Below are 27,547 nucleotides of genomic sequence, written 5' to 3'. Positions count from 1 at the left end.
CACCAAGCCAAATTTGAATCATCCTGTGAATGTGTGTGAATGTATTGTATAGTTTGTTTTTATTCCTCGTTTTATCAAGTTCAGTGGTTGAGAAACATTATTTATCATGTTAAAGAAATACTATTATATTCCTACTCTACTAATGGTTTCCAAGTAGGGAATGGATAGTTAACTCTGTTACTGCCTTTTTGACTGTGATGGGTATCTTTTAAACTATGACTATAGTAAATCCTGTTTAAAGGACTTTTCTATTAAATTATCCTTATATTTTTGCAAGGATTTTTTTTTCTGCCTAAATGCATAGTAATAATTTTGAAATTTATGATTTAATTTGCTTTTTAAAATTTTACTTTAGGGCTTTATATCCTGCTTGACTTACATTAGCATTGTTTTATTCCAAAGATTGATTTGAGAAGCTTTCTATATTTTATATTCCCTATAGCTTTTGTTTGTTTGTTTTTGAGACAGGGTCTCTCTCTGTCACCCAGGCTGAAGTGCAGTGGTGCAATCACAGCTCACTGCGGCCTTGACCTCCTGGGCTCAAGTGATCCTCCTACCTCAGGCTCCCAAGTAGCTGGGACTACAGATGTATGCCACCTGTATCTGGCTAATTTTTCTTGTTTTTGTATTTTTTGTAGAGATGTGGTCTTGCCGTGTTGCCCAGGCTGGTCTCAAACACCTGGATCCTCCAATGGACCCTTCTGGGCTCAATGGATCCTCCTGGGCTTAATGGATCCTACTGTCTCAGTCTCCCGAAGTGTTGAGATTACAGGCATCAGCCACTGCACCTGGCTCCTTGTAGCTTTATGTAACTGGAGACTTAATTCTTTCTTAAAAGTTTTTTAAAACTTACCTGAAAAATTTTGGGGCATTATATTTTTTTCAGAAGTGTTCTTTGATAATCTAATCTTTTTCTTCTGTGAGTATTGTTGATGATTTCACCACACCTTTTATTACATGTGAACCATTTTGTTTTTAAAATTCTTAATTCTTTGGATTTTAGTTTTTAAATATTCATTACTGTTTAGCTATGTTGAATTGTGGTTCAAGAATGTGACATATAATCTACGCTTTTAAAATTTATTTAATCTTTAGTTTTCATGGGCATTTGAAAATATGTGTCATCTATCAAGGCTTAGAGTTGATGTGCATATCTGTTTAATTAATTTTAGTAATTCTGTTATTCTCTTTTACTACATATATATTTTTGTCTTTTAATCTATAAACAGGATGGGGATTTTTTAAACTATCTTTTTATTGTCTATTTCTTACAGATTTTATTATAGTTAGAAAATATAGTCTATATAAAATCAATTCTTCGCGCTGGGTTAAAATCTCCTATGTAGCTTGGTATATTTTCTGTACGTTTGAATGTTTTATCTATGTGTCATTTAAAAAAAAAGTATTCTCTAATTGTTTCATTAAGTATTTTAAAAATGTACATTATATCTAGTGTCAATTTTGATGTTTATATCTTCTATATCTTTACTGTATTTCTGTTTGATTTATTAGTGTCTAAAGACATCTTTTAAAGGCTTACACCATGCTAAAATATTTCTCCATGTACTCTTGTGATAATTTTACTTTTGGGTTTATTTGAGTTCATATTTTTATATAATTAAGTTTCACTACTGTCATACCTTTTTATGGTTTGTTCCTTTTATCATTAAATAATGTTTCTTTTTTCCTTATAAGTGCATATGCCCTTATATTCATTTTTCTTATATTAATATTGCTATGTCACTTTCTTTGGGATATTGTTTGCTTTATACATATTTTCCCTCCCCTTTATTTTTAACATTCCTGTTTTATTTTATTTAGGTGTGTCTTTTGCGTTTGATAGCATCTGTCGTTTCATAGGTCAGCTTATACCATTGGCACTTACTGTGATTTATGGTATATTTGGATTTGTTTCTTCCATATTATTTTATGTCTTCTGTTAACCATGCTTTTTCTAGGCTTATTTATTCCTCCTCTTCTTCCTGTTTGTTTTTGCTTTTGTTTTTGACTGATAAAGCCTTTCTAGTACCTCTTTTTTTCTCCTGTTGTTTTGGGAGTTTTGCATTTTATCTGTTTTTCAGTGGTAACCACTAATGAAGTTTTAACATAAGCATTTAACCATAGATTTTTCTTTCTGTTTGAAGTTAGTCAACATTTCTATCCTCTTGCGTTTTATGGCAAAGAGCTTAACATTTTGTAACTATTTAGCATTTTAAACTTCTTCCATGAACTTTGATCTTATAATTGTTTGTCTAGAATTTAATTCCATTCTTTTTTAAACACAAAAATTTGTGAGTTTTTAAAAATATTCCATAGTGTGTTAAAATTGCAATGATATTTCACCACCATTTATGCTATTGTTTTTTATAACTCACCCCTTTCTTTCTGGTATAAATTATTCCTTTCTGAGTTTATTTACTCTAGTAACTATTTCTGAGAAAGTCTGTGAGTGGTAAACACTTTCTTTTTTTTTTTTTTTTTTTTTTTTTTTTTGAGACGGAGTCTCGCTCTGTCGCCCAGGCTGGAGTGCAGTGGCGCGATCTCGGCTCACTGCAAGCTCCGCCTCCTGGGTTTACGCCATTCTCCTGCCTCAGCCTCCTGAGTAGCTGGGATGGGACTACAGGCGCCCGCCACCGCGGCCGGCTAATTTTTTTTTTTTGTATTTTTAGTAGAGACGGGGTTTCACCGTGGTCTCGATCTCCTGACCTTGTGATCCGCCCGCCTCGGCCTCCCAAAGTGCTGGGATTACAGGCGTGAGCCACCGCGCCCAGCCAACACTTTCAATATTTGTTTGTAAGTGTTCTGACTTTAAAATTATTACCTAAGCTAGCTGTATGATTCTAAGCTAACAGTTATTTTGACTTAGTCATGTAAAGACAATTAGCCTATTGCCTTTTGGTATCAATTGTTGTTGCTGAATAATCTCAGGTTACCCTGAATTGGCATTCTTAAGGAATTAATCTTTTTCTTTCTAGTAGAGTTTAAGATTTTCTTTATCTTTAATTTTTATAGTTTTAATTCAATGTATCCAAGTATGAATTTCTTTCCTTTTTTTTTTTTTTTTTTCTGAAACAGTCTCTTTCTATCATTCAGGCTGGGGGTGCAGTGGCGTGATCTCAGCTCACTGCAGCCTCCACCTCCTGGGTTCAAGTGATTCTCGTGCCTCAGCCTCCCATATAGCTGGGACTACAGGTGTGCACCACCATGTCCAGCTAAAGTTTTTGTATTTTTAGTAGAGACAGAGTTTCACCATGTTGGCCAGACTGGTCTTGAACTCCTGAGCTCAAGTGATCTGCCCTCTTCAGCCTCCCAAATTACTGGGATGACAGGTGTGAGCCACCATGCCCAGCTGAATTTCTTTCTTTAAAATCTGTCTTGTCACTTGGTGGGTACTTTCAATCTTAATATTCCTGGGTTTCTTTTTCAGTTTTGAAAAATTATCAGCTATTTACCTCTTTATATATTGCTTCTAGACTGCTCCCCTCTTTTATTTTTCTCAAACTTCTATCAGAGGTGTATTAGTGCCTGTCATTCTATACTTTATATCTCCTAACTATTCTTTAATAGTGTCCATGTCTGTATTTCTTTGTACTATGTTCTGTATATTATAATGATTATATTATAATGATTATTATATTATGATTATATTAATATATATTATGATTATTATAATGTATAATGATTATTCTGTTGAAAAGCTGGGAAGAAGGTGGCCCTGATGACTGTGTATAAGAAGCATTTTACATAAAAATTCTGCTTTCTTATTTCAACTACTATCTTTCAACTTTTGTATTTACTCCTTTTGTGGAGGCCTTATAAATACAGTTTTGTTCATTTAAACAGTATATCAGTCACGGTGCTCACCCTGGGAATTAAAAGATGCCTAAAACATGATCCCTGAACTAACACTCAAGGTATAATAATTGAGTGTGGGACAAAGACGTAAACAGATCATTTAAATAGTATCTGTGTGACAAGTGACATTATAAGACTGACATTTACAGGATAACATAAGGTTAAGGAAAAGGGCATTTGGGTCTGCCTAGCATGTCAGGGAAAGTGGAAGGAGATGGATGTTTAAACCGAATCCTAAAAGACAAAATAACATTAGCAAGGGAGATATGGGGCAAGTAAAACACTCCCACTCACCATTTTTTCTCACTTTCAGCAGATGAGCTTGCCTTTGACTTTACAAAAAAAAAAACAATTTAAAAATAATAATAATAATAAGGTTTATTCAGAAAGTAGATGTATCTTTTATGGCCAAACAATGTGCCAGTCTGTTCTAGATGCTTTATAAGTCTGTCACTGACTATTTCACCTCTAAACGTCAATCACACTACTTATTTGACTTTGATATATACCTTGCCCTTTAACTGAAGCAACCATATGATTTACTGTATAAATGCAGGTAGCTCTCATTTCACAGAGGAGTGAGAAAAAAGAAGGGACCATGTCTATAGCCTTTCCTCCCATTGTCTTACAAAAATAAAATAGAACAAAACAGCTTTATTGAGATATCATTCACATACCTTGCGCTTTACCCTTTAAAATGTACAATTCACAAAGTGGTGCCTCTTCATTTTCTAGTTGTATGCCACAGTGAATTCTCTACAAATCTGATGAAGTTTAAGCTTCAGATTCTCTCATTTGCAGGAGCCCTTTCTAAGACCCTCGCTGGGCTTTAGTAATGTGCTTATATGAGTGTCTATTTTTATAAACTCAGGGGAAAATTGTTCTTAAACAACAGTTTTTAAAATTATTATCCTTTTCCACCTTGACTTCCCTTCAGAGTCACTTTCCTTTATGCTGATAATACTGGGGTGGCCACAGAAATTTTGTATTCATAATTTTATATTTTTTATTTAAAAAGTACACTCAAGTTGCATACACTTGGGCCCCATAAAACTTGGATCTGCCTCTCCCCATATATCATAGAGTCTAAGCCCTGCTCTCCTGAGAGTCTTCTCTTTTGATTTTCAAATGCCTAGTTTGGAAGTAGAAATAACATTCTTTACATAAGCTCTTCCTTTCTTTTGGCAAATTTCTACTCTGGGGAAACAGAGTTCTCATTCAGGTATGTAATGGCTTCTGACTGCTTAAGGAAGGGTTAATACACAAAATTCTGGAATGTTCTCTTTTGATTTCTCCTTTCCTTTCAGCTCCTGTCATCACCACTCCTCTTGAAACTGTGGATGCCTTAGTTGAAGAAGTGGCTACTTTCATGTGTGCAGTGGAATCCTACCCCCAGCCTGAGATTTCCTGGACCAGAAATAAAATTCTTATTAAGTAAGTATTCCACATTTTAATTTTTTAAAATTGTTGTGGGTATATAGTAGGTATATACATATTTATGAAGTAGATGAGATATTTTGATACAGGCATGCAATGTAAAATAAGTAGCCCATGGAGAATGGGGTATCCATCCCCTCAAGCATTTATCATTTGAGTTACAAACAATCCAATTACACACTTTAAGTTTTTTTTTTTTTTTTTTTTTTTTTTTTTTTTTGAGATGGAGTCTCGCTCTGTCGCCCAGGCTGGAGTGCAGTGGCGGGATCTCAGCTCACTGCAAGCTCCGCCTCCCGGGTTCGGGCCATTCTCCTGTCTCAGCCTCCTGAGTAGCTGGGACTACAGGCGCCCGCCACCTCGCCCGGCTAGTTTTTTGTATTTTTTAGTAGAGACGGGGTTTCACCGTGTTAGCCAGGATGGTCTCGATCTCCTGACCTAGTGATCCGCCCGTCTCGGCCTCCCAAAGTGCTGGGATTACAGGCTTGAGCCACCGTGCCCGGCCCACTTTAAGTTATTTTAAAATGTATAACTAAGTTATTATTGACTATAGCCACTCTGTTGTCTTATCAAATAGTAGGACTTTTTCATTCTTTCTACTTTTTTGTACCTACTAAACATCCCCTAGTCCCCCCGATCCCTGTACTACCCTTTCCAGCCTCTGGTAACCATCCTTTTGCTCTCCATGTCCATGAGTTCAATTGTTTTGATGTTTAGATCCCACAAATAAGTGAGAACATGCAATGTTTATCTCTTGTGCCTGGCTAATTTCAGTTAACATAATGATCTCCAGTTCCATCCATGTCTTTGCAAATGACTGGATCTCATTCTTTTTATGGCTGAATAGTACTCCATTGTGTCTATGTACCACATTTTCTTTATCCTTTCATTTGTTAATGAACACATAAGTTGCTTCCAAATCTTAGTTACTATAAACAGTGCTGCAACAAACATAGAAGTGCAGATATCTCGTTGATATACTGATTTCCTTTCTTTTGCTTATGCATCCAGCAGTGGGATTGCCGGATCATATGGTAGCTCAATTTTTAGTTTTTTGAGGAAACTTCAAACTATTCTCCTTAGTGACTGTACTAATTTACATTCCCACATCAACAGTATACAAGGGTTCCCTTATCTATACATCCTTGCCAGCATTTGTTATTGCCTGTCTTTTGGATATGAGCCATATTCTGAGGTGAGATGATATCTCATTGTAGTTTTTATTTGCATTTCTCTGATGATCAATGATGTTGAGCACTTTTTCATATGCCTGTTTGCCATTTGCATGTCTTCTTTTGAGAAATTGTTCAAATCTGTTGCCTATGTTTGATTGGATTAATTGATTTTTTACTGTAAAGTTGTTTGAGCTCCATATGTATTCTGGATACTAATCCTTTGTCAGATAGGTAGTTTGCAAATATTTTCTCCCATTCTATTTGTTGTCTCTTCACTTCGTTTATTGTATCCTTTGCTGTGCAGAAGGCCTTTTAACTTGATGTGATCCCATTTGTCCATTTTTGTTTTGGTTGCCTGTGCTTGTGGATATTGCTCAAGAAATTTTTGCCCAGACCAATGTCCTGGAGAGTTTCCCCAATGTTTTCTTGTAGTAGTTTCATAGTTTGAAGTCTTAGATTTAAGTCTTTAATCCATTTTGATTTGATTTTTGTATATGGAGAGAGATAGGGGTCTAGTTTCATTCTTCCATACATGGAAATCCACTTTTCCACAGATCATTTACTGAAGAGACTTTTTCTTAGTGTATGTTCTTGGTACCTTTGTTGAAAATGAGTTCACTGTAGGTGCATGAATTTATTTCTGGGTTCTCCATTTTTGTCCCATTGGTCTATGTGTCTCTTTTGATGCAAGTACCATGCTGTTTTGGTTACTCTAGCTCTGTAGTATGATTTGAAGTAAGGCAATGTGATTCCTCCAGTTTTTTTTCATTTTTTTTTGGCTATTCTGGGCCTTTCGTGGTTCCACATAAATTTTAGGATTTTTTTTCTATTTCTGTGAAGAATACCATTGGTATTTTGATAGGAATTACATGGAATCTATAGATTGCTTTCAGTAGTATAGACATTTTAATAATATTGATTATTCCAATCTATTAATATGGAATATATTTCCATTTTTTGGTGTCCTCATGAATTTCTTTCATTGGTGTCTTACAGTTTTCATTATAGAGATCTTTTACTTCTTTGATTAATTCCTATTTAATTTTATGTGTGGCTATTGTAAATAGGATTATTTTAAAATTTATTTTTCATATTGTTCATTGTTGGCATATACAAATGTTACTGATTTTTGTATGTTGATTTTTGTATCCTGCAACTTCGCTGAATTTATCAGTTCTAATAGTTTTCTGTGGAGTCTAAGCTTTTCCAAATATAAGAGCATATCATCTGTAAAAAAGATATTTCTTCCCATCCAATTTGGATGGCCCTTAATATCTTTCTCTTGTCTGATTGCTCTAGGTAAGACTTCCAGGACTGTTTTGAGTAACAGTGGTGACAGCAGGCATCCTTGTTGCATTCCAGATTAGAGGAAAGGCTTTCAGTTTTTCCCCATTCAGTATGATACTGGCTGTGGGTCTGTCGTATATGGCTTTTATTATTCTGAGGCATTTTCCATGTAATTTTTGAGGGTTTTTATCACGAAGGGATGCTGAATTTTTATCAAATGCTTTTTCAGCATATATTGAAATGACCATATGTTTCTTACCCTTTATCTGTTGATATGATGTATCACATTGATTGATTTGCATATGTTGAACTATCCTTGTATCCCAGGGATAAACTCCAGTTGGTCATGACAGATGATCTTTCTAATGTATTGTTGAATTTGGTTTTCTAGTATTTTGTGCAATCTGGATAGGCTAATAATCCCAAATCATCAAGTCCTGGTTCCTTTTTTGCTTAGTAGTTTTTCCCACTTATCTTTTCCTCTTGAATTTTACTATAACCAGCAAAAAGAAATGAGGCCACAGCTTCGACACATTGCTTAGAAATTTCCTCAGCTAAATATCTGAGTTCATCATTCACAAGTTTTGTTTTCCACATAACTGCAGGACACTATTCAGCTAAGTTCTCTGTCCTGCATAACAAGGATCCCCTTTTCTTCCTTTCCTAGTAACATGCTCCTCATTTCCACCCAAGTCCTCACCAGTAGTGCTTTGAACATACATATTTCTACCAACAGTCTGTTCATGATAATTTAGGTATTCTTTAAGATGATTTAGATTTTCTCTACCATTCAACTCTCTTCCTTCCAATTCCTCAGGAGCAGAATCATTAACACACATATTTCTATTAACAGTCTCTTTGAGGAAATGCAGGCTTTTTCTAGCACGCTTTTCAAATTTTTCTCAGTTCTAACTATTCCTCAATTTCAAAGCCATATCCACATGTTTAGGTATTTATTGCAGCAGCACCACACTTCCAGGTACCAAAACCTGTATTTATTTCTTATTCTTGCTGTAACAAATTACCACAAACTTAGTGGCCTAAAACAACATAAACATACTATGTTATCGTTCTGGAGGTCACAAGTATGAAATACATCTCTCTGGGCTAAAGTCAGTGTTGGTATGGCTGAGTTCCTTCTGGAGGCTCTAGGGAAGAATCTGATTTCTTGCCTTTCCTAGCTTCTAGAGGCCACCTGCATTCTTTGGCCCCGTACTCCACTTATAATGCTAGCAATGGCACTACTCTGACCTCTGCCTCCATTGTCGTACCTCCCTTTATCAATCTGCCTCCTTCTTCCATCTTTTAAGGATACTTATTATCACATAGGGCCCACTTGAATAGTCCAGAATACTCCATTTTAGGATTCTTAACATCTGCAAAATAAGGTAACATATTGACAGATTTTGATGATTAAAACAAGAACCTTTGTGGGAGTGTTACTCTGCTTACCACATGCATTTGGCATTAAAAAAATCTTATTTGGTTAAAAGAAACTCTCTTTTATATTGCTGCTTCTCTTCCTATTTCTTTCTATCGCCCCAATTCCCTTCTCAACAAATGGTGTGCATATAATTAAATAGATAATATATGTAAAGCATATATTTTTGTTGTTTGAAATTGTTTTCCTTCCTTATATATCCCAAGTAACTAGAAGTGTGCCTGGCACTTGTTAGCATTCAGTAAGTAATAAGCAATTGTTTAATGAAAGAATGAATATTCAACTAATCATTAGTTACTTCTACAAATAATTAACTCTTTCTGTTCATTGTATTTATACGTATGCATGTTCATTATCTATTAATAGCTGCTACTTCCCAGAAATTATTGGGAGAAGACCCCTGTGTCTTGGTTTTATATGCTTTCCTGAATAAAGTAAACTTTACATTTTGTCTTATCAGTAGGCATCACCCTTTGAAAGTGTTTTTGAAGGACTATGGTACTTTGACTATTGGAGCCTAAGAAAGATGAGAATATAATTGTAGCTTTATATTACCAAGTAAGGTTATTCTATTATTCAGAACTCACTCAAGTTTCCTCTCACCTTTATTCTACTTCCTCATTAACAATTCATCAGTTTGATAAGTTAATCATAGCAAAAAAATCACAGATGAAGCACTAATCTGTCATTTTTCTCTGTGACCTGCAGGCTCTTTGACACCCGGTACAGCATCCGGGAGAATGGTCAGCTCCTCACCATCCTGAGTGTGGAAGACAGTGATGATGGCATTTACTGCTGCACGGCCAACAATGGTGTGGGAGGAGCTGTGGAGAGTTGTGGAGCCCTGCAAGTGAAGATGAGTGAGTGGGAAAGAGATTCGTCTATTGATTTGAAAGTTGACTTGGTACACTTAGTTATTTATTTTTTTATATATATATTTTTTGAGACAGAGTCTCACTGTTGCCCAGGCTGGAGTGCAGTGGCGTGATCTCGGTTTACTGCAACCTCGACCTCCTGGGTTCAAGTGATTCTCCTGCCTCAGGCTCCTGAGTAGCTGGCACTACAGGTGCATGCCACCACACCTGGGTAATTTTTCTATTTTTAGAAGATACAGGGTTTTACTATGTTGGACAGGCTGCTCTGGAACTCCTGACCTCAGGTGATCCGCCTACCTTGGCCTCCCAAAGTGCTAGGATTACAGGCTTGAGCCACTGCGCCCACCCTGACTTGGTACACTTTAAAACAGTCAGTAAATAGAGATTTTCTCAGGCCTGGTGATTCAGCAGTGAGACAAGTTGAAGTTCAAGCACAACCCTGAGGCCAGTTAATTCCACAACTCTTATACCTGCCATCAACCACTACCCTAAGGCAAGCCTCTCAATTCTCTGTCCTCTCCCATTTTCTTAACTTCACACATCTCCTGACTTCCACCCTGAATTCTTCCACCAGGAAACCTTCCTCTAAATCCCTTACCCCACATCTGTGAAACACAACCAAACACCTTTTTATTTCTTTTTGTTTTTTTTCTTTATTATTATACTTTAAGTTCTAGGGTACATGTGCACAACGTGCACGTTTATTACATATGCATACTTGTGCCATGTTGGTGTGCTGTACCCATCAACTTGTCAGCACCCATCAACTCGTCATTTACATCAGGTATAAATTATACCTTTTTATTTCTAACCTCTTTGCAGACACTTCTACCCTTTTTCCTTATTTCAAAGTTGATGTTCTTCAGAGTGATTTTCTGCTTCAATGGAAGCGGTTCTATTTTCCCCACTTCATGTCTACAAGGTAATCTCTCAGCCCCTCAATGTTGCTTTTAAACCATTCTATTTTGTATTCCTATACAAAATCTTTCCTCTGATGAGTGCTTATGCCATTCTGACCTATCTTTTCTCTAACTGTATTCATCATGTCATCTAATAATCTAGGCACTTCCCCATATTTATTACAAAATTTGATTCCAGGCTTACTATCTTTCTATCTATCTCTACTCCTGTAATCACCCTAAGAAATTTTAACAGCCATGAGATAGAACGACTAACCACTTAATTCTCACAATTCCTTGACCTCCACAAATCCAGTGATGTTTGTCGTTTTTTTTTTTTTCAATTTTAAGGCCCATACTTTTAATCTATATGTACACACATATATGTAGTAGTTTATGAGGAATAGTGGTTTTACTTTTTTAACTTTCATTTTGAGTTCAGGGGTACATCTGCAGAATGTGCAGGTGTTTTACATAGGCAAACATGTGCCATGGTGGTATATTGCACAGATCATCCCATCAACTAGGTTTTAAGCCTAGCATCCATTCTATTCTTCATGATGCTCTCCCTCCCCTCACCAATACCCCCGACGGGCCCCAGCGTGTGCTGCTTCCCCCCATGTGTTCCTGTGTTCCCATCGTGAGCTCCCACTTATAAGTGAGAACATGCAGTGTTTGATTTTCTGTTCCTGCATTAGTTTACTGAGGATTACGGCTTCCAATTCCTTCCATGTCCTTGCAAAGGACATGATCTCATTCCATTTTATGGCTGCATAGTATTCCACGGTGTATATGTACCACATTTTCTTTATCCAGTCTATCATTAATGGGTACTTAGGTTGTTTGTGTTAACTGTTTTTTTTTGTTATATATATATATTTAAATATATATTTAATACATATTATATATAAATATATATATATAATATATAAATGTATATATTTTTTGAGATGGAGTCTCACTCAGGCTGGAGTACAGTGATGTGATCATGGCTTACTGCAACCTCTGCCTCCTAAGTTCAAGCAATTCTCCTGCCCCAGCCTCCCAAGTAGCTGGGATTACAGGCATGTGCCACCAGACCCAGCTAGTTTTTGTATTTTTGGTAGAGTCAGAGTTTCGCCAAGTTGGTCAGGCCAGTCTCGAGCTCCTGACCTCGAGTAATCTGCCCACCTTGGTTTCCCAAAGTGCTGGGATTACAGTCATGAGCCTGTTTGTGTGAACTCTTTATCAGCCTACCCAATCGATAATTCACTCTTGGCCTTGTCACCCTCTGGAAGTAGTCTGCATTTGAAATCTTCAGCTCCAGTACATCACTCTCTGATCATGGACATTTTTTGGTCCAGCCTTGCCAGATGAACAAAGCAGTTTCCCATACTCATGATTTGCCTTCAAGTAGGTTTGTGGGCACAAACTTCCATTGTCTCCTTCTCAGCTAACAACAGTGTCTCAATCTCTCTCATTCTCCTACTCTTGCTATACAATATCAGCATCACCAACATCATCAAGTTCTCTTACCTTGATTCCTCTCTGTTCTCCTTTCCATTGACTCCCCAATGGGGCTTTTATTTCCTTCCATACTTCGTTCTTTCTTCTACCTGGTGGTGAATCATCAAACACTGCCTTACCAGCATCTTTAAATCTCATGGCCTCCTGTCCTGTAAACATCTGCTACTTGCAAACTGTCAATCTTACAGTGATGTAACCTTCATCTTCTCTTCTCTGACACTCTTACAACCATACATACTGGCACCACACAAATTAGAGGAATTTAGATCTACTTGGGACATTTATTTTTAGTTTTTGTGTTTTTGTCTTTCATCGTTTATTTCTTATCGTTTGTTATTTTGCTGGAGGAAATCATTAGGTACTTTTTTCAGAGAGTGAAGATGTAAAATATTTCCTGAATTTTTGCATGTTTGGAAGTCTTCATTTTGCTTGCATTGTTGGATAATAATTTTGCCGTGTGCAGAATCAGAGTTTTAAAAGCCTCTTTCTTTAGTTTTAGTAGGTAATTCTCTGTTGCAAATGAGAAGTCTTTTTCTTATTTCTTTACAAATAAATCTGATGTCTCTCTTAAAAAGTTTAGGATTTTTCTTCTTATTTCTAGAGTTCATAAATTTCACAAATTCACAAGGATATGTCAGGTATATTTTTAAGAATTATTCCTACACAGTTCTGGGTGAGACTTGTTTTTTCTTTCTTTGTTTGTTTAGTTTTTATTTTGTTTTGTTTTCTTTCGAGACAAGATCTCACTCTGTAACTCAGGCTGTAGTGCAGTGATATGATCATGGCTCACTGCAGCCTTGACTGCTCGGGCTAAAGCAATCCTCCTGCTTTAGCCTCCCAAGTAGCTAGGACTACAGGCATAAGCCACCATGCCAGGCTAATTTTATTTATTTACTTATTTACTTTTTTTGGTAGAGATAAGTTCTCACTATGTTGCACAGGCTGGTCTTGAACTCCTGTGCTCAAATGATCCTCCCACCTTGGCCTCCCAAAGTATCGAGATTACAGGAGTGAGCCACTGCACCCAGCCTAGGTGGGCCTTTTTGATCTAAAGACCAAAGCTTTTTTGAAAATCAGGTACATTTTCTCTATTTTTTTTCATTTTTCTTTCTCTATGACTTCAAATTTTTTGCCTCATATTTTCTGTATGTCTTGATATTCTATTCTCTTGAAGATTCCATTTACTTTTCCTTCATATTATGAATGTGGTCTCTGGTATGACTGTTTTGTCATTCTGAGTGTTTTGGTCTTAAAAACTATATTTTTAATTTCTAAGAATTTCCTTGATGGCTCTGTTTTTATAACAAACTCACTTGTATGATACAACATTCACTTAAGCTTCTAAAGATATCACTAGTGCATCTTTTAAAAAGACATTTTCTTTCTTTCCCTGCATTTTATTTCCTTCAGAAAAAAACATTGATTTTGTTTTGATTCCATCCTTTTATGTTTACAATTTTTCTCAATTGATCTTTTATTTTTTGGTCATAAATATACATGGAGTCTTCAGTTAATTAGGTTAAAAAGCTGGTGGGAATAGCAGGACTTCATGGAATACTGATTTGGTACTTACTGTGCGTAAGTAGGTGGGGATCTGCCTATACGCAGGCTTCCCTTCAGTATGCGGAGCAGTAAGAAATAGAATAAGGAAGTTGGAATGCTCTCATTTGCTAAATAATGAAGACTTGATTCTGAAGATGAAACACATTCAAGTATTTCCTTACTTTGTGACACTACCTTTCTTTTGAATGTTTTACATATTCTCTCTGGCCCAAATATTCTTTATTTGGGTTCTATACTAAATCCCCTTTTCTTGTCTTGTTTTTTCCAACCTCTCCTTTTGGAGATCTCATCCATTCATGTGGATATACACCAGTGTGGCCATTCCAATTGCTAAAATTTTGGAATGCTTCCATACTTCTTGGGAAGACCTGTTTTGTAAGGCTCCCAAGATCCCCCAACCCCTATCACTACTCCAGCTCTCTTAAACCTCCCCCGAAGAACTCTGTCCCCTAAATTCCTAATGGTCCATCAGCTGAAGTCTCAATGCTGGTACAGCAGGATACTTCCAGCACTCTGCTTTAAGGTGACCAGTTCTTATTGGTCAGTACTTATGACTCCACCCTGAATCATGTTCCCTTACAGTTGGGATCCATGGCTATGCGTCAATACTCTACTCATTCCTAGTTGACTTCATATTCAATTTCCCAAAAGAGAATTCCTCACCCCTCACCTAACAGATGACCAAGACATCATGTCATGTCACTGAGAAGATAGGAGTTTTTTGCTTTAACCAAAGGTCTTTACCTAAGACATTATCTGTGCCTCAGGTTTACCATAGAGATCTTGTTCAGGGAACCCATGGAAGGCACAGATACCACTTTATTTGACTGTCATAGGAATATCAAGTGCTAAGCTAAGTTTTTCCCAGCAACTGTATGACAATACAATTCACAATTGAGGAACCTGGCCAGTACTGTATCTAAATGTAGGTATTTACACTTTATTAGAAGGAGAGTTGTATGCTATAGATAGCAGGCAAAGTAATAAAGTTGTTATTTTCCTATATTTTAAAGTGTTCCTTGTATTTTTGCTATAACACAGGGCCACAGCAACTCTAAATGGCAGTAAATGCTTAGATTAAAAACCAACAGGAATCCCAGCACTTTGGGGGGCCGAGGTGGGCAGATCACGAGGTCAGGAGATCGAGATCATCCTGACTAACAGGGTGAAACCCCGTCTCAACTAAAAATACAAAAAAACAAAAACAAAAACAAACAAACAAACAAACAAATTAGCCGGGCATGGGTGGCGGGTGCCTCCTGTCCCAGCTACTCGGGAAGCTGAGGCAGGAGAATGGCGTGAACCCAGGAGGCGGAGCTTGCAGTGGGCTGAGATTGTGCCACTGCACTCCAGCCTCGGTGACAGAGCCAGACTCCATCTCAAAAAAATAAATAAATAAATAAAAAATAAAAATAAATAAATAAAAACCAACAGATCATGAAGGCTTTGCAAATACCTCTTATTATCAACAACATCAAAGCCCCCACTCCTCTCCCTCTCATTGAATTAGAAGGAAAAAAGTCCTTATTTTATGCTTTCCTTTGTCAAAACAACAAATTGGTTATGGCACATGTCCTGCAAGAAATAAAATGTATCCATTTCTCAGTAGTCTTTCTTGCCAAGACCCCTCTGTATCTGTAGCATAAAATTCCTAAGGACATAAATGTAGTTTTAACTATTTTATGAATAGTACTAAAATAACTGGCATCCTGAACTTATCAATTCTTTTGTATATGAGATTTAATAACTTTCTTTGAAAGTTTCATATTTGAGAAGAAAAATTAACTGGCGTAAACGATTTCTTCTGAAAGATTAAGAGTGTTTAAACAGTAAATTACATGTTTGCTTTACAGAATTGAGTCCCCCCCAAATTGTATGAGAGAATTTCTTCTGATTGTTAATATAATAATATCTGGTTTACGTTCTAGAGAATGAATGTATTTAATTAATAATCATCATATTTAATAGTCAAATTAAGATGGAAGCAAAAGGAAAAATAGGTCATAATTTATAACTATATAAGAATATAGTTATATCAAAATTTTCTTTTTAAATGTTTTATGTCTATCAGTATGAGTTAAATAACGTTGAATTGCTATGGTGACAGCCTATGTTAATCGGCTTTTATTAACTATCTTTTAAAATGAAGACTGCTATGGTAACTTCACACTCTTAATATTTTTCATAAATTGGTGTTTTGCTAGTAAGATTCTAATAAAGCAGAGACAACCAAGTGTTTCTAAACTGATTTCTGTTTGATATCTACTGTCATAGCATTTGGTGAATTTTTTAACGTAACATGCCTCAAATGATTCTTAAAACAGATATTTAGAATTAAATTGAAAGTTAGAAACTCTAGGTTTAATAAAGCCATATTGCCTTATTTATTTTGAATTTTCATTTCTTTTTAGAACCTAAAATAACTCGTCCTCCGATAAATGTGAAAATAATAGAGGGATTAAAAGCAGTCCTACCATGTACTACAATGGGTAATCCCAAACCATCAGTGTCTTGGATAAAGGGAGACAGCCCTCTCAGGGTAAGTGGTTATGATGTTAAAACATGTATATAAAATGTATTTTAAAATATAACATTTCTTTACACACTCAGTTACACACTTACAAACTTCTAATATAAAATAGTTTCCACGTACATTTTAACCAAATGTAAATATTTCTGTTTGCATATATGCAAACTGTATGGCATTTCATTTGGGTCTGACTAGGAAAAAAAAGAAATAGGAACCAATAATGTTAAAGATAGAACAAAGGGAAGCCCATCAGACTAACAGCAGATCTCTCGGCAGAAACTCTACAAGCCAGAAGGGAGTGGGGGCCAATATTCAACATTCCTAAATAAAAGAATTTTCAACCCAGAATTTCATATCCAGCCAAACTAAGTTTCATAAGTGAAGGAGAAATAAAATCCTTTACAGACAAGAAAATGCTTAGAGATTTTGTCACCACCAGGCCTGCCCTACAAGAGTTCCTGAAGGAAGCACTAAACATGGAAAGGAACAACCGGTACCAGCCATTACAAAAACATGCCAAAATGTAAAGTCCATCGATGCTAGGAAGAAACTGCATCAACTAACGAACAAAATAACCAGCTAATATCATAATGACAGGATCAAGTTCACACATAACAATATTAACCTTAAATGTAAATGGACTAAATGGTCCAATTAAAAGACACAGACTGGCAAACTGGATAAAGAGTCAAGACTCATCAGTTTGCTGTATTCAGGAGAACCATCTCACATGCAGAAACACACATGGGCTCAAAATAAAGGGATGGAGGAAGATCTACCAAGCAAATGGAAAACAAAAAAAAGCACGGGTTGCAATCCTAGTCTCTGATAAAACAGACTTTAAACCGTCAAAGATCAAAAGAGATAAAGAAGGTCATTACATAATGGTAAAGGGATCAATTTAACGGGAAGAGCTAACTATCCTAAATATATATGCACCCAATACAGGAGCACCCAGATTCATAAAGCAAGTCCTTAGAGACTTACAAAGAGACTTAGACTCCCATACAATAATAGTGGGAGACTTTAACACCCCGCTGTCAACATTAGACAGATCAACGAGACAGAAAGTTAACAAGGATATCCAGGAATTGAACTCAACTCTGCACCAAGCAGACCTAATAGACATCTACAGAACTCTCCACCCCAAATCAACAGAATATACATTCTTCTCAGCACCACATCGCACTTATTCCAAAATTGACCACATAGTTGGAAGTACTCCTCAGCAAATGTCAAATGTAAAAGAACAGAAATTATAGCAAACTATCTCTCAGACTACAGTGCAATCAAACTAGAACTCAGGACTAAGAAACTCAATCAAAACCGCTCAACTACATGGAAACTGAACAACCTGCTCATGAATGACTACTGGTTACATAATGATATGAAGGCAGAAGTAAAGATGTTCTTTGAAATCAATGAGAACAAAGATACAACATACCAGAATCTCTGGGACACATTTAAAGCAGTGTGTAGAGGGAAATTTATAGCACTAAATGCCCACAAGAGAAAGCAGGAAAGATCCAAAATTGATACTCTAACATCACAATTAAAAGAACTAGAGAAGCAAGAGCAAACACATTCAAAAGCTAGCAGAAGGCAAGAAATAACTAAGATCAGAGCAGAACTGAAGGAGATAGAAACACAAAAATCCCTACAAAAAATCAACGAATCCAGGAGCTGGCTTTTTGAAAAGATCAACAAAATTGATAAACCACTAGCAAGACTAATAAAGAAGAAAAGAGAGAAGAATCAAATAGATGCAATAAAAAATGATAAAGGGGATATCGCCACCGACCCCACAGAAATACAAACTACCATCAGAGAATACTATAAACACCTCTACGCAAATAAACTTGAAAATCTAGAAGAAATGGATAATTTCCTGGACACTTACACTCTCCCAAGACTAAACCAGGAAGAAGTTGAATCACTGAATAGACCAATAGCAGGCTCTGAAATTGAGGCAATAATTAATAGCCTACCAACCAAAAAGAGTCCAGGACCAGATGGATTCACAGTCGAATTCTACCAGAGGTACAAGGAGAGCTGGTACCATTCCTTCTGAAACGATTCCAATCAATAGAAAAAGAGGGAATCCTCCCTAGCTCATTTTATGAGGCCAACATCATCCTGATACCAAAGCCTGGAAGAGACACAACAGAAAAAGAGAATTTTAGATCAATATCCCTGATGAACATCAATGCAAAACTCCTCAGTAAAATACTGGCAAACCAAATCCAGCAGCACATCAAAAAGTTTATCAACCATGATCAAGTGGGCTTCATCCTGGGATACAAGGCTGGTTCAACATACACAAATCAATAAAGATAATCCAGCATATAAACAGAACCAAAGACAAGCATATAAATGTAATCCAGCATATAAACAGAACCAAAGACAAAAAGACAAAAACCACATGATTATCTCAACAGATGCAGAAAAGGCCTTTGACAAAATTCAACAGCCCTTCATGCTAAAAACTCTCAATAAATTCGGTATTGATGGAACGTATCTCAAAATAATAAGAGCTATTTATGACAAACCCACAGTCAATATCATACTGAATGGGCAAAAACTGGAAGCATTCCCTTTGAAAAGTGGCACAAGACAGGGATGCCCTCTCTCACCACTCCTATTCAACATAGTGTTGGAAGTTCTGGCTAGGACAATCAGGCAAGAGAAAGAAATCAAGGGTATTCAGTTAGGAAAAGAAGAATTCAAACTGTCCCTGTTTACAGATGACATGATTGTGTATTTAGAAAACCCCATCGCCTCAGCCCAAAATCTCCTTAAGCTGATAAGCAACTTCAGCAAAGTCTCAGGATACAAAATCAATGTGCAGAAATCACAAGCATTCTTATATACCAGTAACAGACAAACCGAGAGCCAAATCATGAATGAACTCCCATTCACAATAGCATCAAAGAGAATAAAATACCTAGGAATACAACTTACAAGGGATGTAAAGGCCCTCTTCGAGGAGAACTACAAACCACTGTTCAGTGAAATAAAAGAGGACACAAACAAATGGAGGAACATACCATGCTCATGGATAGGAAGAATCAATATCATGAAAATGGCCATACTGACCAAAGTAATTCATAGATTCAATGCCATCCCCATTAAGCTACCAATGACTTTCTTCACAGAATTGCAAAAAAACTGCTTTAAAGTCATATGGAACTAAAAAGGACCCCGCATTGCCAAGACAATCCTAAGCCAAAAGAACAAAGCTGGAGGCATCATGCTACCTGACTTCAAACTATACTACAAGGCTACGGTAACCAAAACAGCATGGTACTGGTACCAAAACAGAGATATAGACCAATGGAACAGAACAGAGTCCTCAGAAATAATACCACACATCTACAGCCATCTGATCTTCGACAAACCTGACAAAAACAAGAAATGGGGAAAGGATTCCCTATTTAATAAATGGTGCTGGGAAAATTGGCTAGCCATAAGTAGAAAGCTGAAACTGGATCCTTTCCTTACTCCTTATACGAAAATTAATTCAAGATGGATTAGAGACTTAAATGTTAGACCTAATACCATAAAAACCCTAGAAGAAAACCTAGGTAATACCATTCAGGACATAGGCATTGGCAAGGACTTCATGTCTAAAACACCCAGCTACTCAGGAGGCTGAGGCAGAAGAATCACTTGAACCTGAGAGGCAGAGGTTGCAAGATCGCACCCTGCACTCTAGCCTGGGCAATAGAATGAGACTCCATTTCGAAAAAAAAAAAGTTATTATTTATACACTTATTTTGTACTGCCTCTCTATCTTATCCCCACATTTACTGATAAATTATATGGCATCATTATTGTCTTTCCATCTTTGTATCACCTAAAAGATCACAGACTATGTTTCTCATTTAACAATGCATAGTGTATTTTATGGGGAATGCAAAGGTGTCACCATATGTCAGTTAACTGAACTAAGGTATAAAATTACTCAGCTCTGCTTTATTTAAAATAAAATAAATATTGCTAATTTTTAATGATTATCTAATTATCTGGCTTTCCTTTTGTTATAAATCTTGGTGCATTTCCTACAATGACAAACAAAGGTGGTTGTATTTATGTTACTGAATTTAGGGTCCAAAACAGAAAAGACAGAGGTAATATTTAAACTCTAAAGAGTAATTTTAATATTATGTGTGAAATTTTCTAGTATTTCAAAGGACATGTACTCTTCTAAAGACACCATCTAGGGTGCAAGGTAAACTTGATAGTTAAAAGTAATGCATTTATTTATTTTTATTTCAATAGTTTTTGGGGTACTAGTGGTTTTGGGTTACACGGATGAACTGTATAGTGGCCAAGTCTGAGATTTTAGTGCATCTATCACCCAAGTGCTGTACATTATACCCAGTATGTAGTTTTGTATGCCTCACCACCCCCTTCTGCAATATTTCCCCCTTCTAAAAGCAATGCTTTTAATCAGATTTAGCAGTGACTTTAGGGAAGTAAAATAAGCCTTTACATATATACTCATGTGATGAAAGAAAATAAAAATAAACTATACCTCATAGGACCCTGGTGAAGATTAACTTAGGTACTCCTGCACTATTTCATTTAATATTGTATGTTTTATATAATAAGTGCCCAATAAAGGTCAAAGTGATATCTTTGATGATAATAGTGATGACAATAAGTTGATGATATTTGGCAAATGCATCCTTGATAGACCCTTAAACATTTTTGAATTCACGTCCCTATCTCTGGCAGGAAAATTCCCGAACTGCAGTTCTTGAATCTGGGAGCTTGAGGATTCATAACGTACAAAAGGAAGATGCAGGACAGTATCGATGTGTGGCAAAAAACAGCCTTGGGACAGCATATTCAAAAGTGGTGAAGCTGGAAGTTGAGGGTAAGGAGCTGCATTTGTTCCACTCACAGTGTGACCAGGGGCCTCACTCTCTACTGTGAAGGCTGCACTTGGACTTGGGAGAGAATAGATGTGGGCAGCCCAGTTCCCTCAGTTGTTCCAGATATTAGGCCATAAGGTCAAGCCTATGATAACAGAATAGGAAAACTGAAAAAGAAAGAAATTTTCACTAGTATAAAAGGTCATATTCCATTGATTACTTACAATCACTGGTAATTTTTACCAAACAGACTAAATTTACTGTAACAGTAAAATAACAGAAATCCATTTTAGAATGTCTTCCTGGTTTGGACAATTCTTCCCTCATTTACAAACTTGGGCACAACAATTTTAATCTTTTTCATCATACAGAGCAACTTTAAAAAGATGTGATAAGGGGGAAAAAGTAGCTATTTTCAGATAGTATTCTATCACAAAGCTTGAAAAAAAAATAAAACAGTAACTCAAATCATAAAGCCAAAAATAATCTCAGTTCTATGAGTTATGTTGTCAAAATAGTTTTTCTTCTCTTTCTAAAAATATTTTTTAATCAGCTAATTCAATAACTTGGTGCGAAAGGTCTTCACTGAGAAATCAGAATCCAAATAGGTCTAGGTGTTCTATTCACTTGTCAGTCGGGTCCTTCCTGACCTAAAATTGCACCACATTTTGCTTAAAAAGAACTACCAGCACACCTCTATTAGGTGAGTAAACTGAGTACACACCCTTTCTAGCTCTTCCTGTTGTATGCCAGAGAATTAACATCTTTGGCTCCTAGCTTTCTCACCTGTTAAGTGGGGTTTGCTCTATTTAATGAAGTTAGATGTTGATAGTGTTATTGAGGGTCCTTTGTGCACCCTCAATAAATGTTGGCTATAAGAATTATCATCTATTTTTCTGCTTTTCTCTTATCTGATTGGTAAGTGTTAGAGTATCACATACCGGCACAAATTACAGTTCAATCAGGAAAAGACTTGAAGAGTTCTCCATATTTTGCTTTGATTCTATCCTACTTTCCTTAGGCCAAAATCTATCCTTTTCTGCATATTTCCTTCTCACTCATATAGTTTTCTATTAACCCCTTTAAGATTATTTTTATTTCCTTGCTGGACATTCCTGCCACTTCTTTAATGATCTCGTTTCCCACATTTGCCTCTAATTGAGGTAACATCTTTATTATGTCATTGGACCAATTGCTCATAAAACGTTCATTAATTCCTCATGGAAAATAATGAGGTTGGTGGGAATAGTTGCTGTCAGAATATAAAAACACACTTTCAGCAAGTTGCTGTAATTTAGTATCTTCTAAATAATCAGTGCTGTTTAAAGCTCAGTATTCAACAACCAGTTGATGTGATTTATTCAGTAAAAACTAAATAAACCTACAAACCCACCCAGACACGCATTCAGACTCACTGAATATCTGTCTGCCTAGATCCAGTGTTTTCTTGTTCTGTCTAAGGAATGATGCAGAATTAATGCTATCCATTTGTATAAAATACCACAAAGAGTCTTTATCTTTAAGATATTAAAAATAAGACTTCTGTATTATCATATTTAATACTGATCATTTAGGTCAGTAGCTTCATAGATATTAAAACAACTTGCTTTACCTTGGACCTAGAGAAAATCATCACCGAACTCCATTAGTTGGAGTTATTATACAGTTTGGTTTTGTGTTACCATTTAATTTTGTATCATGCCTGTCAGTAGCACTGAATACTGCCTCTTTTTTCATAACCTTTAAATGGTCATGCTTAGTGCTTTAAAAGTTAAGATATGCTAGAGACTGTATTAAATTTGCTAGTACTGAGAGCTCATAATATCATTTAAAGTTACTCTAACTGTAGTTAATATGATGTTAGCACACATGTCTATTTCTACCCTCATCTTAGTCACTATTAAAATAGCCAAAATATGTGACATGCTTAGCACAATTGCTGGTACATAATAAGCATTTAATAAATGGAATCTACTATACTTTTTATGATTAAAATATAAAATTGTAATAAATTTGCTTTGGCTCTGAAAGCTCTGAAAGGTTGACTTCCACTTGAAGAAATAGTTGAGGTATTTTCATAAGATATAATGTAGACGTGACCTACTTAGAGGTAGGGCTACCTCAACATACAACTCAGAACAAGTTTTAAAAAAAAGCAACTGAGAAATGACTGGAAAAACCTCAAAAGTACATGCAGATGCCTGCTAGTTTGGCAATGATGAGGACTGAAGATGATGAGGCAGGGCCATGGTCAGTTGGGGCAGACGAGCATATGTATGTATCAAGTCGTAACCCTGCAAATTAGTTATGTAATGGCTATATCGAATCAGAACTCTATGGTGCCATTTGATGCTGGGCTACACTTAACCCAGATGGGCATACAGGAAAAGATATGGTTTTGTCATTGATAACCTCTAATAAAGATAAACATACCAGGCCATGGATTGAGTACAATGTGGTAACTAAATCTTTGCTGTAACAAATGTGAAAAAAACACCCTACCACACAGAAGTAAAGCTCCCTTTTCAAGGTTGCCATTCTCAGACTGCTGGATCTCTGCAATGGAAATGTAAAGGTATCCTATACTTTGGTCTTGCCTTAAAATGTTCAACCAGTGACATACAGAATTATTGATGGAACCATCTAACTCAAGCACGGTGCAGCATGGATGTCTTTTTGAAAGGATGTCCAATGGGAAGGCTAACATTTTAAAAGGTTCCATTGAGGCTAAATGTTTTATGTGGAGTATCTTGTTTAAAAGTATCACTAAAAGTCTGTAACAAGGGCCCTATATTCTGCCATTTTAGGAAACAGAGGAATAGAGAGGATAGCTAACTTACACAAGGCTGCACAGATAGCTATGTCTAAGAATTTGAGTAAGGCTGACTACTGTCTGCTCTATTAAAAAATGAGATAGTCCTATTTGACATTGTCAAGAGAAGTGTCTAGACGAAAACGAGGGGAAAAGCCAGAATTCTGCAAATGAAGAGGTTGGGAGCTGAAAAAAAAGAGACAGGAGGTATTGACAAATTTTTCGATAAATTTTTCAGACAAAGGGGAGGAGCCAAAAAAGGGAGCAGTAGCTGGAGCTATGTTTGGTGTGTAGATCATGTTGCATTGCAAGATTTCTCTTTGAAAAAGATTGAAATGTAAAAAAATTAAATGTTAAAATATTAATGAGACTGAGCTCAGAGAGAAGGAAAATTCGAACATACATAAGAAAATATTCAAGGGAATGTGGTGCTGGAAACTGCACAAGGGTTGTATTTGGGGGCCAAGTAGAATGATAAACTGTATACAGAGGGTGACCACATGTTCCAGTTTTCCCAAGACAGTTCTGGTTTACACCTGTTGTCCTGGAATCATTATTAATAGAGTCTCTCTTTTACTTTCAGAAGTATCTAAGCTTCCACGATAAATTACATGGTCACTCTCCTTAGACAGGAAGACAGCATGTCCTCGTATTAGGAAGAAAGAAGAAGGGAGCTGTTTTCAGTATAAATTAGTTCATAAGTTTGGTGGATGGAATTTCAGAAAATTCTGTTCTTATGGTCTCTATTTCCTCTAGGAAGGAGAAATTAGGGTTATCTTTTGAAAACACTTTTGTTAAAGGGTCAGGGAAGGGGGTGGGGATGAGGTGAGTTCTAAAATAGCTGTGGGATGGGAGAGATGACTCACAAAGTAAACCAGGAAGGTAGGGCAGCATTAAAGTTTTAGTAGAGAGCAGGACCGTGAATATGGAGTGGCATCAATCTGCATGGTTGCAGGGTTTTTCCTCCAGTGTTGCTCTGCTATACAGCTGTAAGTTCAGAAAATTGCAGAAAGCTAAATTCAAAGGCAAGACATAAGTGTTGGAGTTTTGTCAGGAAGGAAAATAGGGCAAAGGATTTAAGACTACTGCAAAAGAGAGATTGAAGCAATGAATCATGGAATCTTTAGGTACCAAATACACCTATAATTCCTCCCTCCCTCCCTTCCTCCCTTCCTCCCTTCCTCCCTTCCTCCCTTCCTTCCTTCCTTCCTTCCTTTGTTTTGAGACAAAGTCTCACTCTGTTGCTCAGGTTGGAGTGCAACGGCACAATCATAGCTTACTGTAGCCTCAAATTCCTAGGCTTAAGTTATTCTCCCACCTCAGCTTCTTGATTTGCTGGGGCTACAAGTGTGCACCACTGTGCCCAGGTATTTTATTTTATTTTATAGAGGGTCTTGCTATGTTGCCCAGGTTGGTCTCAAACTCCTCAAGCAATCCTCCAGCCTCGGTCTCCCAAAATGTTGGGATTACAGGCACGAGCTACCATGCCCAGCCACACCTATGATTTAATATCCAAATATGAAATATCCTCAGATTTGAGCCTAGGATTAAACACTATAGCTCCAGCAATATGACAGACAAGAAAATATGAAAATCTTTCTACTACAAACACCCAGAAATGCTGGGCTAGTTGTATAACTCGTAAGAATAAAATGTAAATCTCTGGAAGCTCAAAATGCACAGGAACTGCAAAAACTGTAAACTCAATGGGCTGGTTTCTTGTTGTTCTAAAGGTAATGGGACAGGTGCTCATCTCTATAAACTAGGAGATTGGTTTGAAGAACATTAAAAGGGATTAGTTTGAAAACCCTTAAACGGGCAGGAGACAGGGTTGTGGCCCATGTGAAATGGAGGTTAGCATTCAGACCCTTGTATAAAGCTGAGAACCACAAAAGTAGAAAGATGGGCTAGAAATTCCATCTACAGGCACAAAAACACAACAAAATGGCTTGTCTGTCTTTAGTCGTGAGGAAGAAAAAAACCAGGTCTTCTTAGGAGTGAATATTCAACACCTAGGACTATAGCTTTCATAGGCTTGATATTGACTTAATACCGTCAGCACTGCCTGGGAATTCTCAGCTGGAAAAATGAACATACAAACTGGTTTCAGGCTGGGCACAGTGGCTCACCCCTGTAATCACAGCACTTTGGGAGGCTGATGGCTTGAGCACTGGAGACCAACCTGGGCAACATGGCAAAACTCCGTCTCTACAAAAAATACAAAAATTAGCCAGGTGTGGTGGCACATGCCTGTAGTCTCAGCTACTTGGGAGCCTGAAGTGGGAGGATGGCTTGAGCTCAGGAGGTGGAGGCTGCAGTAAGCCAAGATCATGTCACTGTACTTCAGCCTGGTCAACAGAGCGAGACCCTGTCTCAAAAAAACAAAAAAGCAAAACAACAACAACAAAACCTACATATACACAAAACATTGGTTCCAGGCCAAAAAACCCACATACACACAAAACATTGGTTCCAGGCCAAAAATTTAACAAGAAAAAAAAGTTCAAAGAAGAAGCACTTTACCCAGGTTACACAGGCATTTCACTGAGGATGAGTTCACAATGCGAAATTGTCACACCTACGGAAAACAACCTACCTCGAGTGAGTGTTATCCAACGTAATATACAAAGAAAATTCAGTTAACCAAATAACATCATAGAAACTATAAAATAAGTATGCTTAAAGCAATTAAAAATACAAAAGGAGGAATAAGAAAAGCTGAAAATACATTAGGGCCAGGCACCGTGGCTCATGCCTGTAATCCCAGAAATTTGGGAAGCTAAGGCAGGCAGATTACTTGAGGTCAGGAGTCCAAGACCAGCCTGGCCAACATTGTGAAACCCCATCTCTACTAAAAATACAAAAATTAGCCAGGCATGGTGGTGCACACCTGTAATCCCAGCTACTCAGAAGGCTGAGACAAAAGGATCTCTTAAACCCAGGAGGCAGAGGTTGCAGTGAGCCAAGATTGTGCCACTACACTCCAGCCTGGGCAACAGAGTGAGACTTTGTCTAAAATAATAATAATAATAAATAATAAATAGGAAGACAGGCAGTTTTGAAAAATAATTAAATATAATTTTAACAAATACAAAATACAATTAAAATTAAAATTCAATGGATGAGTAATAGTATATTAGATAGACATAAAGAGATAATTCACCCATTAGAAATCAGCTCTTCAGAATTTAGAATTCAATACAGAAAGAGTTTGAAAGGATGGAAAAGATGAAATTGAATTTAAGAAATGATAAAAGATATATTACAGAAAGAGAAAATACAGAAAATAT

The 27,547-nt window shown here is 36.7% G+C and overlaps 1 protein-coding gene across 3 annotated transcripts in view; it reads left to right on the top strand.

The window, feature by feature from the left end:
• The window catches only part of MUSK (muscle associated receptor tyrosine kinase), a 131,046-nt gene that overhangs the window by 8,920 nt on the left and 94,579 nt on the right, over nucleotides 1–27,547 (top strand). For all 3 annotated transcript variants that reach the window (XM_065530235.2, XM_005581093.5, XM_074016827.1), the window contains exons 2-5: nucleotides 5,163–5,289; nucleotides 9,901–10,052; nucleotides 16,447–16,574; nucleotides 21,306–21,447. In XM_065530235.2, the coding sequence (XP_065386307.1) occupies nucleotides 5,163–5,289; nucleotides 9,901–10,052; nucleotides 16,447–16,574; nucleotides 21,306–21,447 (549 nt within the window). The remainder of the gene's footprint in view (nucleotides 1–5,162; nucleotides 5,290–9,900; nucleotides 10,053–16,446; nucleotides 16,575–21,305; nucleotides 21,448–27,547) is intronic.

This window comes from Macaca fascicularis, chromosome 15 (genome assembly GCF_037993035.2).
Source record: "Macaca fascicularis isolate 582-1 chromosome 15, T2T-MFA8v1.1".
Taxonomy (NCBI): Eukaryota; Metazoa; Chordata; class Mammalia; order Primates; family Cercopithecidae; genus Macaca; species Macaca fascicularis.
The sequence above is the reverse complement of the archived record's forward strand: the minus strand, read 5'-3'. Positions and strand labels throughout refer to the sequence as shown.